The sequence below is a fragment of the Lactuca serriola genome, chromosome 6 (assembly GCF_051521515.1).
Source record: "Lactuca serriola cultivar US96UC23 chromosome 6, Lser_US96UC23_V15, whole genome shotgun sequence".
In the NCBI taxonomy this organism is placed as follows: Eukaryota; Viridiplantae; Streptophyta; class Magnoliopsida; order Asterales; family Asteraceae; genus Lactuca; species Lactuca serriola.
In genome coordinates this window covers 6787821-6802465 of record NC_136413.1, presented here as the reverse complement: position 1 = coordinate 6802465, position 14645 = coordinate 6787821, and the positions used below count along the sequence as shown (strand labels likewise).

At 36.3% G+C, this 14645-nt stretch overlaps 1 protein-coding gene across 1 annotated transcript; it reads right to left on the bottom strand.

Annotated features, from left to right (window-relative positions):
* Positions 1-10523: 10523 nt before the first annotated feature.
* Positions 10524-12616, bottom strand: LOC145057751 (MYB-like transcription factor ODO1). Its single transcript, XM_079005637.1, has 2 exons — positions 12143-12616; positions 10524-11524 (listed from the first exon to the last, which is right to left on the bottom strand). Exons 1-2 carry the CDS (start codon positions 12403-12405, stop codon positions 10963-10965), a joined length of 825 nt encoding a protein of 274 aa, XP_078861763.1. The 5' UTR covers positions 12406-12616; the 3' UTR covers positions 10524-10962.
* Positions 12617-14645: the final 2029 nt, after the last annotated feature.

Genomic DNA, 14645 nt, shown 5'->3' with positions numbered 1-14645 from the left:
AATTGTGAAACTATTCCACATTCCTTGATATAGTCATGGAATTCGATGTTAAGATACTCTCCACCTCTATCAGATAAGAGCATCTCTATCTTCATGTCCATTTAACTCTCGACCTCATGTTTAAAATCCTTGAACTTTTCAAAGGTTTCTGATTTATGTTTGATTAAGTAGATATATCCATATCTACTATAATCATCTGTAAATGTCATGTAGAATCAATTGGCATACCATGTGGTAGATCTGAAGGGTCCACATACATCTGTGTTTATAAGATCCAACAAACCTTCACATCTTTCACAAGACCCAGCGAAAGGTGATTTCGTCATATTACCCAAAAGACAAGATTCTAAGTCATCATCTAACCTTAAGTCAAATGATTCTAAAACTCCATCCTTTTGGAGTTGGGCGATTCATTTCTTGTTAATGTGTCCAAGACGACAATGCCACAAGCATGCTTTGTCTACACCATTAGACGAATCAATATTCAATACACTATTAACTAAGCTATCATACACTCAATTACAAGGTAAAGCTTAAAAAAACACCATTTTATAAGCTAAAATCGAACCATTCATATCATTAAAAGAATATTGAAACCCTTGTCTAAACAATGCATGAAAAGAAAAAATGTTTCATGTCATTTATGATGAACAACAACAATTAATCAAATCTATCCAAACATCACCACCAAGCACAAGACCATAAGTTCCAATCTTGGTAACATGAGAAGATAGCTGATTTCCCATGATCATATTTATTCTTCGGTGATCCACCTCCTCACTTTCTCTTAGCCCTTCAAATCAAAACAATTTTGAAATCCACATCCTGTATCAAGGACCGAAGAACGAGTAAGTTGTGAACTATTGACTTGACTAGTTTATATACCTACTGACAATGGCTTAACCATGACATTCTTAATTCATTTCAAGTAGTTAGTGTAGCTTCATTTCCAATGGGGCTTTTCAGTACAATAGTAGCAAGTGGCTACTTTGGGGTCACTAATAGCAGGAATGTATGAACTGCGCTTTGCCTTCAACCCACGGCTAGATAATCCAGTTTGGGCCTTGCCCTTCCAGTTCGAGTTGGGATTAGCCTTCATTTTCTTTCCTCTATTTTGCCCAATGTCAAGGACGGGAGCTCTTGTAGCCGGAGGGACTTGTTTTTTCTTCATCGTTGATTCAACTGTCTCCAACAAGTTGTGGATTTGGTCCAGTGTGGTATGTGTGTTGTTCAAATGATAAGATAAGATGAACTGATAATAACAAGGTCGCAATGAGTTAAGGACCATGTCAATGGCCAACTCCTCATTAAAAGTCACATTGAGAATTTCAAGATTCTCCACATATCTCTACATTCTCTGTACATGATTGCAGACAGAGTCTCCCTCCTTCAAATTGTAGGCCATTAAAGCTTTAACAAACTCATACTTTTCTTCACGTACTCTTTTGTAGAACATTATGCAAGATCTAAGCCCATCTTGTATGGACAATATTCCTCATAGAACTTTTGCAACTCAGGTACCATGGTTGTAACCATGATATAATTGTCCTTTTTGGTGCTTTCATAGTTGTTCTTGTAGGTGGCAAGCTCTTCTGGAGTAGCAGTTGAGTCATTGACTCCGACTAGAGTTTTTTCGAGAAGATATTCATTGCCCTTGTATTGATGAGTTATTTTGCGATTTCACATCCAGTCCATGTTGTTTGGACCAATTAATTTCTCCTTAGAGAGGATCGATAATAGAGAGAAGTTGTTGTAGGAAGATTAAGCAGCAGTTGTATCTCCTAGAGTAGACATATATATAAGAGAGATAGTTTTAGTTGGTTGATATAAATCCTTAATATTTGAACTCATAATGAATATTTAAACATAGGATACAATATAACAATTCACAACTAAGAAAATGGACATCGTAATGTTATTGCAAATTTATGAAGGTAAGTAAAAACCGTTCACCAATTTCAATGTATGAAATTCCTATATCTTTTGAGATTCATTGAATCTTATCAATGGCATATTTAATCTCAAATTATGCTCTTCTATTTGTGACTGGGATACCGACGATCACAAAAAAGATGTGAATGAGCATGCAAACACGCTAGGCAACCTTGATGTCATTTATCATCTCTAATTAATGTGTCAGTTAACTACACATGCTCTATTAACAATGATAATTCTTTAGATGCCCACAAACAACATATTAATGTGTCAGTTAACTACACGACATATTTTTTAGATGCCCATCATTTCTCTTTAAAGTCAATATTAGTGTGCCGGTTAACCACACAAGCTCCACAAACGACATATTAAAGTAGGATGTGCATTTTTATGAATACCTTACTTTTCACATTTTTCCTAAAGTAAGTAGAGTGATATTTTTCTATAGAAGGTTCTAGTATTTTTATATCATTATACTTTTAATGAGATTATATCCTATCAAACCCGTTTAGGTAATGACCATCCACCACACATGAGAGCGGTGGGTGAGAATGGACACCCATTCAATGGCCATTTTATAGGCCACTTCCTTATACCTTCTATATAGCATGGTTTTGTGAATAAGACCGACTATTGATTTGACTAACTTTTCTTATACATATAGTAGTTAACTTTTAATAATATATATAAGGTATATTTTATTTTATTTTTCTCAAAATATGAGGTTTATTTATTAATTATTTAAATTAAATATTTTAGTTAATTAATATTAAACCAATTATGATTTGTCTTTATCTTTTATATAAACAATTAATTAAATCATTATAGATTAAACAATTATTTACTATTAACCAATTAATAAAATAATTCAAATTTAATCTTAAACCAAACCCTCCTAATTTTTGAAAGTAGGGCTGGGTTTATTAGGTTTTAATTATTCAAATGTTAAAGCTTTAAAAATAACAATTCATGAAACAAGATAAAACCCTAAAAAGGCTCCCCCATTTTCAAAATAGGCTTAGGGAGGCTTGGGTTTCAACAAACCCTGGCCAAGTCGAAAATCATGGCTATTAGGGTTTAATTACCATAAAACCTAATTTTGATATGTTCACTATTATGCACAATCAAATAGAAAACCTATGGCTCTGATACCGCTGATGGGTTTTATAAATTATATTTAAAATCATTTGGCGGAAAAACATAACTCTTAAGTTCACATACAATCTGTTTGGATCTAATTTTTCTCTATTGATAGTTATAATCTATGAACATCAAAGAACAACAGGAAAACCCTAAAGGGATTAGGGTTTACATATGTTTTGATTATTGTTGTAAATAACCAATAAAATCCTTCTTGAATAAGCTCTAGAAAGAAAGCACCAGAAATCTAGTGCCTCTGATGGTTTGTACCCAAACCCTAGCAATTAGAACACTGAAAATTAGAAGAACCATTTTCCTTATATAATTGGCATGAATTTGGAATTCAAACCACTGCCCAATGAAAAAATGTCATGTGGAATATCGGTTATTAAACCGTCACCATAAAAAATCACCACGTGTGAAATTGATGATCACTTTTCTCCTAAATTCCCATGAAAACCTTGAACTGTCACTTCCATCAGATATTTCACTTCCCCCAACTGGATAAGAACCACCATACGTTTCGATATCGAGTGAGAACGGTATAAGGTTCATTACCAATAGAAAACCATCCTTCGGCATGGAGGCTAGGCTCATCCACTTATGGGAAGAATAAGGAAAATCATTTTCCAGACTTTGCGAAATCTAAGTTTCAAGTTGGTAATACCTAAAACCTCAAGGATTTTAGTGCAACTAGGTTCTGTAACACTCTAGAATTTTCAAACAATTTAAACTTTTCAAAAACAACCCGGTTTCATAAAGTTATTACAAAAATGTTTTCAATACAATTATTATCAGAGTCTTCCCAGAACCACATCATAAAACATAATCATGAGGAGCGGTACGATCACGCCTTTGCCTTGCCACGGTCTCCTGAAGAACCTGAAAAATATTAAACCACAACTGTAAGCCTGAAAGCTTAGTGAGATACCCCCAAAATACCAACCACATATACATACACACACAACATGCCATATCATAACAGAACACAAAACAGCCATGCACTTCGGGTCTACTGTGTGACTGGTCCCCCGCATCGGCCTTCAGTCCACCTGGTCCACCCTTCGAGTCTAGCCATATACATCGAGTCTACAGTGTGATTGGTCCGCCCGCACCGGGCCTTCAATCCACCTTGTCCACTCTCTGAGTCTACAGTATGACTGGTCCGCCCGCACTGGGCCTTCAGTCGGCCTGGTCCACTCTCCGAGCCACGACATGTCTGGTCCGCCCTCTTGGGGCCTACAGCCTATCTGGACCGCTCGCTGGGCCTTTGGGATAACCGGTCCGCCCTGGGTATGTTGGCCTGCAGCACAAAGCAGGACCCGCCTCAACCCAACCCTAGTCCAACAACCATGTGCACATAAACATTCAATCATATAACGATTCACATCCAATCAAACCGATCTAGCAGATGACATAGCATAACATCATCCTAACCAGGATACCAACCTTAACAAGGTCTCTAACATATATCATCCTAACTACCAGGATGCAAACATAGCAAGACAATAACATAACAACAATACCCGGATCACAATCCGATAAAGGGCCGACCTTGGTGCCGTAGACCCTGTTGATATAGTGAGGATAACTCACCTCGCAACTGCCGACTGAAAAGATAAGACCGAGATGCTCCGACCACTGACACGATCTCCACCACTAGCCAACACCAACACTGAACTCAAAACAAATGCCAACGATTACCAAAATGCCCCTGGAAGTCAACTGGTCAACCCTTGGTCAAAGTCAAAGTCAAAGTCAACCTCCTGACTGACTCTACTCGCCGAGTCAACCCGATGACTCGTCGAGTCCCCATGCTCAGAACTTCCCCAATCCGCAACTCAACTCGCCGAGTCACCCCGAGACTCGCCGAGTCCAACAACTCTGAGTCCCCTCGCACTCAACTCACCGAGTCCTCCCTTGACTCACCGATTCACGGCTCAACCAAAAGAAGGTTAGGACCTCACGACCAGACTCGCCGAGTCCAAGAACGGACTCGCTGAGTCCAAGGCTATCTTCAACCAACTCGTCGAGCTGTTCTTCCAACTCGTCGAGTTCTTGCCCACCTTCATGCAACTCGCCGAGTACACCCTTGTCACTCGCCGAGTACCCCTAGATCTTAATCCATACAGAAACTTTCCAGGCCATGTAGATGATCCAAACCATAGATCTACCCTTCTACAACCCATCCATCACGTAAAGTTGCAAACTTTACGTGAATCCAAAGAGATCTAAGCATATAACACTCTAGGTTTAGAGTTTGGGACAAGATGGCTTCACCAATCACTCAAGAACAGGGACTTTAATGCACTTTAGACCTTCTCCATTCCAGATCTGAGGTAGCAACCTCATATCTAACCTCCAAACTCAAAATATCACAAGCTATTCTTTCCAAATACTCCAAAATGATGAATCTAGATGAATAACAGCCAAGCAACGAAATAATACCTCAAAAGAAAGTTCCAACAGAAGAGAAATCTGAATCCTTGCAAAGCCCCTTGCTCCAAGCCTCTTAACTCTCCAAGATCTTTTCCAAAATCTCTTCTCCAAGGTTCAAATGCTCTCCAATCACTCACAAACGCGCATTAGGGTTTTTCAGGACTTCAAGAGAGGCTAAAGAGGCTGGGGAGAGGGTATAATGTCCTTTATATAGGGCTCATCCTCCGAAATTAGGGTTTTCTCCACACAGCACCAACTCGCCAAGTCCAGCCGTCGACTCGCCGAGTTGGCCACTTAACACGCGACCAGCATCGCGACCCTACTCGTCGAGTCCACCCATGGACTCGCCGATTTGCTCTTTCACATTTACACTTTGAACCCTGAACTTGCACTCCTGAACTCGGGATGTTACAAGTTCATACCAACCCAACGGGTATCTAGACTCACAACACTCTAGTTGATCTTGTCGTCGACCTAACCTTTATGATTGTCTTGACTCACCACACTCAATGTTATATTATTATCAACTTACCCCTTTCTGGCCCTCAGCGAAAAGTTATACCGCCCGCTCTATTGACCGTCTGCGCAAAGGTGGACGCCACATCCCTTCACAAATATGTCGACATATACATAATAACAGTAAACAAACAATTTAGCATTACAACTAATAGTCTACAAGTCTACCCACCTAACATCATATAATAGTCTAACCACATCCTAGCATACTAGGACATATACTGCAATATATAGTAAAGTTAGAAAACTCACCTGAGCCAAATAACAGAAGCTCAGCGGCAACCTCAGCAACATAACAACTAACACCAGCTACTAAATGCCCAATCGAGACCAGTTCTTAGTCGAATACTCAATTCTACCCAAGTTTTACCATAGGTCAAACATGTCAAAAAGTCAGTGGTCAACGGTCAAAGTCAAACCTAACCATCACGTTGCGGTCAATCCCCATGATCTCATCGTGGTCGCTAAAGGAATAAACAAGCGCATGACTTGCAGTCCACCGTGTTGTCTTAACCCTTAAGTCCAAACTTCTAACTTTTTCAGATATGGTACTTAATAGCTTCATAATGGATTAAGTTTCCAAATTTATCCATTAGGATGGTCCAAACAACCAAGATCTAAACTTTAAGTCGAATACATCTTTCTCGACTTAATCCATTAAGCCCAAGCCTCCAACTTTTAGATCTGAATCAACATGATGTTTACATGGATAAAGTTTCCAACTTTATCTATAATAAGGTCACAAAATTCCAAAATTTAAATCCTTAACGACCAAATAAAAACCCAAACATCATCCAAAAGCTCAAGTGTTCTTCCAACTCAATGGAATAGGCCACAAAGGGAACAAAACTTGCCAATATCGACCAAAATCCCAAAAACTCTTAGATCTATGGAGGAAACATATTAAAGCTTGAAACTCTAGAGTTTATCAAGGTCCAAAGGTGTTAAAGAAGGTTGAAATCTTCAAGATCCACTCTTCCTTCCCTAAGCTTTAATGTATCATTACCCAAGAACATCATAGGAGCAAAAAAGAGCACCAAAATCATTTTAGGAGAAAGGATGAGCTTCAAACACTTTAATGGAGACTAAGGTTTCATTACAGGTGTTTTAGAGGAAGTGGAGGCTGAAAATGACGAACTATAGGGTTAATGGCCTTTAAATACTCCAAAAAAAACTCCTGAAAACATGTAACCCACTAGGCGTGAGGCGTCCTACACTCCTTTAAGAGCGATCTACGCTTCTTAGATGAAATTCCATATTTTTCTGTTTTCAGTGAATAATTTAAACAACTATAACTTCTTCGTTCTAATTCTGTTTTTAGTGATCTTTATATGCATACGGAGGTATTGACAAACCCCACAGTTCTATGTTATTAATTTTGACTTTAAGTATAGTGAAATTAATATATTAATGCATGAAAAAGTCTCAAATATCACTTTTTCTCATTATAACCTTTTATCTCCAAAGCACAATTCAATGGCTTAAATCACTTAACCAACATTATTAATATCTAATAAGGTCTAAACTTCTTTCCTTTGAGGCATAAGACCTTTACTAGATCAAATTACGGTCTGCTATTGAAACATCCCAAAATACTAAATAACAAAATTTATCTTTAAGTCAACCAAAACCGTCAATCATTCATTTCAAACCATCAAAGAATTAAGTGTGGAAATAGTTATCAGAGTACGATCCCAAAATCATAAAATGCTGAACACTGGTGGATGAAATGCGATCATGTCGAACCCTTCCATTTCGAGCTAGAAGTCCCTGAAAAATGTTTAAACATAATTTTAAGCACAAAGCTTGGTGAGTTTCCCAAAATACCACATACCATACAAGCAATGGGCCTCACCCTAACTCGCATAACGGGCCCCGCCCAACATACACAACATGCAAGTATCCTACAGAAAACTAGCATCCTACAAACATAAAAAAGTGGGTCGGCATTGGTGCCTTCGACTCATGAGTCAGTGAAGAGACTCACCTTTATCCGATGATAAACAAATCACACACTCGAGCTGCTGCTACAACGACTAATCACACTAAACATATCCAAAACCAACCCTAATTCATAATTATGGTAATAACCCATAATAAATGGTCCTTTTTATATTCACTCTCACTAGGGTAAAAGTCCATTTTACCCTTTCTTTGTTGTACTCACCCAAACATGCCCCAAAGCCTTAAAATAGCCCAAGTATACTTCTGGGAGTACGTCATGCGTACTCCTCACTTACGCCCAACGTACTACGTGATTACAGAAAAGGAATACAGATTAAACCCGCTACACCTTGCGTAACTCAGGGTTACGCCTACGTAACCCCCTGTTATCCAAAACCATAATTAAGCTCTTATTAACTAAAGACTAAACGTCCAAATCACATATCTAAATCTTGGGAAGGTCTTAACTGATAAAGTCGATAACTTTAAGCTTTTGCATGGCTTAATAGAGCCCAAAACTACCAAACCATAGGTTCATAACTTCACAAAATGACCAACAATTCATGCATTAGTGAAATATAACCCTCAAGATCTGATTTTTATGACTTAATAACCTCATAAATGGCTTAAAAGCTGCTCAAGGGTTCTGGAGTAGCTCATACTCACAAGAACCAAAAACCATGGGACCAAAAACACATAAGGATTTACCAACCAACAAGATCTGGCAAATGAACCACGATGGTGGGAGCTTTTTACCTTTTGAAAAAGCAAGGGGAACAACAAAATCTAGATCTACAAGAAATCGACTACCAAGACCTCCTCTGTTTATCACCTTCACAAAACACACAAAATATCACTCTAAAATCTCAAGAACCTCACAAGGTGGCTAGGGTATCGAAATAGTGCTTTGGGACAATATGGGTTGGTGATGAGGGAGACCTCAAGGACCTAAGGTCCTTTAAATAGGGTCCAAAACCGTATATGTACTGCGTAGTCGACAAGGTCCACGTTTTAACTTAATTGACCTACCCCCGGCGTAAGCACCAAGTACGCCCTGTGTAAGGACTGATTTGTAATATTATGTTATGTTAAGTTGGAAATGAAAATACCTAGAAACAGATATTAAAAGTATCCCAAAATTAGAGACATCCTGCAACCGGATGTTATACATCATCTTTTTCTTCAGAAAATAAATTTTGTTCTTGATTTCTTGAAACAACATATAAATAAATAAATGAACAGCCACAATAATAATTTACTTTGGATATATCGAATCAACACTCATAAATCATAAAAAGTCATCACAAAAAAGTTTCACCGGTAAATTTGAGAAAATTTTGTCTAAAAATTGAAAACATCCAGATAGCTAGTTAGGATCGTTTCTTGTAGAGACACATATATAACATTTATACCAGTTGTAGAAACCAAATTTTGGCTGGCTAGGTGTGGAATAAAGATATCTCGAAGATAAATCAATAATGGGTTGATGAATAGGTTTTATAATATTTTATAAAACACTTCTGGGGAAAATGATTCCAAAGCTACTCATGCTCTCTACAAAACTATGATTACACTTTGGTGTACTACTAACTAATGACCATTCCTTCACTTTTTATAGTAGAGGAATGAATATGCATTTATTTAAAGGGGATAATCTATCGTAGCTATTATTAAATATTTATAACATTTATAGCTCCACCAAACCCGGTTCAGTTTAGGTGCTTACAAAATATATAGCATTACTTGATTAAAGGGCTTACGTTTCACACTATAAGATTCTATATAAAGATGCATAACTTTTTGCTCCTTGTATGGTTTTACGAGATGCCATGTCCAATGTGTATAATATTAATCTTCCTCCAAAAAGCATTCTCGTGGAATTTGTGCTCTTGCACATGATAAATATAAGATTTGATGTTGCAACATCAAACAACAAGATTAATCAGGCAGATTGTTGACCGCTTGGTTGAAAAATACTGATATGAAACTAATATTGTTTCAACATTAAATGCAAACATATTTATACTGAACTTTAATAAGACTTGTTGTCTCTAAACATATTTATACCTGGAAGCTGTCCTAATCCAACCAGGAGTTTTAGTAATATATCCCTTGAATATTTCCAGATCATCTTTATTCATAAGCTTTGATCCGTGGACCGTAATTCACACATCATCATTCTTAATTTGATTATTATTTTAGAAACTGAGTTTTTAAAAGATTTTTACATGTCTCCTGGCTTCACTCTTAGGATATATCCTTTGTAAAAAATGACAACATTCTTTTTGATAAATCCTACTCGGCATTTAGCAATATAAATCTAAAACTTATGCAGAAGATCTTAAGATGGGCAGCAAATTAAGAAGAAAAAACTAGTATCTCGGAAGAAAAAAATGTAATATTGTTTGTCAACAAAAGAAAACATACATACATATATATATATATATATATATATATATATATATATATATATATATATATATATATATATATATATATATATATATATATATATATATATATATATAGTTTGTCAACAAAAGAAGACATATACAATAACTTTCCATATTCACAAAGACCTTTCTATGTTCTGGACATTTGACATTTGTTCCTACTTTAACCATATTTTCTAAGTAGCTACACCTTTTTGTTGTTTGATAAAGTTACCTAATTAATGATGGGGAGAAATCTCTTTTAAGGCTTGAGTTTTCTTCTATACCATCATATACATGGTGCTTAGTAACACTAAAAACATAAAATTGACTAATTCCCAACATGTGTAATATTACTAACATATAATACTTGTTTCTCTTTCAGACTCTTAGATGAAGCGTCTCATTCCACCATGTAAAAAAACCGGGCCAACATTTTAATCTAGTTCTCAGGATTGGGACTGTATTACTGTTCTACAAACTCATTGGATCTCCATGAATGATTAAATGAGCTCCAGAACATGATCACAATCTTATTCCTTTGAACTAAATAACTTCATTTTTGTTGTTTCTTTCCGGTCTCTAGTCTGTCTAAGATGTTCATCTCAACTTCATTGAAACAGTTCAGCTCAAAATCATGAACTCCAAAATCTTGACAATCAAATAGCCACGTAGCACAATCATCCCACGAACTAAAGTTATTGAAGTTTTGTGCAGTGTTTGGTAACTCCCAAGTCGTTGTATCAACTAGTGGAGGCTCATCATCACCTAGAAGGTAGCTTAATAACTTTTCATCTTCACAAAGGCTATCAAACAATTTATGTGGCTCATCACTCAAAGTTGAACAATTTTCAGGTGGTGAGGAGGTTGAGTTCTCCTCCGAGTTTCCAGTAGCATTGATGCTTTCGAGCAGTGGTGAAAGGCTGTTATTTTCAGATTCTGAGGAGTGTTCTCCTGGACAAGATGAGGTTTTTGTGTCTGGAGATTCCTTTTCAAGTGGTTCATGAGTGACAGGATCAATTCCTCTTTTTATGAGTTTTTTCTTGATATGAGTGTTCCAATGATTCTTAATCTCGTTATCTGTTCGTCCTGGTAATCTTGCTGCGATTTTAGACCACCTAACAAACAATCAAATGATAAAGAAATTTAGTGAATACTGTATGATACAGAAAAATTTAAAAGAATTTGTTCCAATTTCATTTCATTTTTTTTTTGTTTGCTGAGATTTTATTTTCATAACATGAAAGATCATCTACCCGAACCACAAATTAAGATGAAGTTCGCTTTAAAATTCAATGATGAAAACGAAAGGAACATCTTATGTATTACTTTTTTGGAAATAAATGTTAAAGGTTATGTGAATTATGACTTCTACATAATTGCTCATTTATTTAAATAGATTGAGAATTAGACCAATGAAATTAATTAGGCACTAAAATACCTCGTCGTAGCTTTACTATGAAACATGTCGGCCATAAACCATATTTATTTGATTGGTATGACTTATATTTTGATATATAATTTATTTGATCGCTTTTGTTTTTAATAAGATACTTTTGTCTTTATAAAATTCGTATATAGACAGAACGGGTGGTCTTAAACAACCAAAAGCGAATTTATTTAAAACATAAGATACGATAATGAAATTCTAAAAAGATTTGAGACTGGAGTATGTAATTTTAAAAAAGATTGAGAATTTCTTTTTGTTGGAGTGAGTGAGTCCAACGACGACCTACCGATTTCCGAGACGAGCATGGAGATCAATAACCAGTTGTTCTTCAGACTCAGTGAGTAGGCCACGCTTCAAGTCAGGTCGAAGGTAGTTGGTCCACCGGAGACGACAGCTCTTCCCACACCGGCGGAGGCCTGCGAGCTTAGGGACAGCACGCCAACAACATTGGCCGCTGGTTAGTATAAAGTTGATGAGTTTATTATCTTCCTCGGCCGTCCACGGCCCTTTCTTCACCCCTAGTTTATCACAGCACGGCTGTCTTCCCATCGATAAGCACCACCAATCACCAGCGGAAAAATAAAAATACTTGACAATCTTAATGCTATTATATCCCGATGCTTATAATGTAGAAACCCTTCAAAACAAACTTATCCAGGTTTACGCCACCACCAACCTATATATATATATATATATAGTCGCTGGAGATATATAGAGAGAGAAGGTAGAGGGCCCACCATTGATCCATGAAAGATACTGGTGAACTGCCACTTGGGTTGGGTGGCGAGTGATGAGGTGAAAAGGAATGATGGGTGACAAGAGACATAAAAGGCCACATAAGAGTCCTCAAAATATATATTTTAAAATTATCAGTTTACACCCATGACTTTAATAAAACTGATAATTTCTAGCATGCCTATTTTTAAACGAATATGATACAACAACCTAGATATGTGACCAGAAAGAATCCGTTGAACTGCAGTAGGCTTATATGTGACATTATTTTTGAATGGCGGATACAAAGTTAATTTGTGTAATTCGAATTTGTATCAACTCCATCCTAAAGTGTCTCATACTATACCTAGATATCATCATTATGTAGTCTAAATAATGTTTGAATTATAGTATGGAATGTATTATACAAAGAGATAATCACTAAGCCGTCTTCATCATGTTTGAGTTATAAGTATAGATGTAACTTATTCGAACCAACTAGTGAGATACTCGAGACCGATTCAAAATATACTTAAAATTAACTCGGTTGAAGTCAATTCGAACTCAAGCTACTAGAGTACAATATCGAGCCAAGCTCAAATATTAGAATACTTGGCTCGTGAAACTCACGAGCTTATTTAAGCAAGGTTATATATATATATATATATATATATATATATATATATATATATATATATATATATATATATATATGAGACCAACATATAATCAAGTGCAACTCATAGAACTATAGAATCATATAAAAATAACTATGTTCATTTTTGAAATAAGATAGTTGGTTTAGAGAGAAAAGCAACTTCACGACACGACCATGTCTTTGTCGCGGCGCGTCACCGTAATAGCTCAAAACCCCATGTCTTAAGTTTCAGACCATATTTAAAGGCTCGGACTCAACATCTGTCTCTTAGAAGCCCTAGAGTAGAAACCATAGCCTATTAAGTGTCCTTCTTTATGTTTTCGTGTTTGTGATGTGATTCTTAAAGAAGAAGCAAGTGAAGTTTCCACTTTCTTGTCACTTCAAAATCCACTATAAGTTATAAAGTTTAGATCTTTAGGGTTGAATGCTTCTACATCTAGGTTTTTAGCATGATTTGGTCCATTTATGGTTGAGTGGCTTAGAGTTTGAAAAAACTCCAAGTTACTAGTTGTTTTGGATGGCTTTCTCAACACATTAAGTTGAGTCGAGTGCAAGCTCAATCCCCCTTGGATCCATGCAAGAATGTCCTTGACATTTTCCCCTAATTATAGATCTAGGGTTAGTGTTGGCTATGTTAGAGGTTTCGTTATAGATAAAGTTGAAAACTTTATCCATTAAGAACGTCGTTAAATAAATTGTAGAAAGTTATAGCCTATGGCTTAAAGGATTAAACACTTAATGGAATACATGATTCTGCCCAGAAGACGCGATATGAGCATGATGGTTGCAACATGAAGGTTGGTATCACCTCGTGCGTATTTTGTCATGTAGTTGTTTTGTTACGACTAAAGCCTAGTCATGACACATGGTTACGTTGAGGAGACTGCTTTTATGATTGTGGTTGCTAGATTCATGTGAGTTTTTTTTACTATACTACATGTGACATTAGATGTCCTTGTGTGCTAGATAGTCTGTATGACGGATGTGAGACTATATTATGACTATAGAAATTGAATGTGAGACTATGGTGGGACTAATGCAATTGTATGTGAGACTATAGTGGGACTATAACAATTATATTTGACACAATAGAAATTATATATGGAACTATAACAATCATATGTGAGACTATAGTGAGACTATAGCATTTGTAGGCGTAGGCATTGTATGTGTAATGTAATGTGGTATATTGGGTAACTCACTAAATTTTTTATTTACATTTTGAAGTTAATTGTTTTAAGGTTGTTTTGGTGAGAAAGGAAGGGTGTAGCATACTCATATCTGGTTGACTTTGCTTTTAAGACTTCCAGAATACCTAGAAGGGATACCAGGTTTTTTTTAGGATGATTGAAACAAATGGATATTTGTGTTCTTTTTATGTAAATGGTTTTTGAGTTGTTCTTAATAATATCTTTAA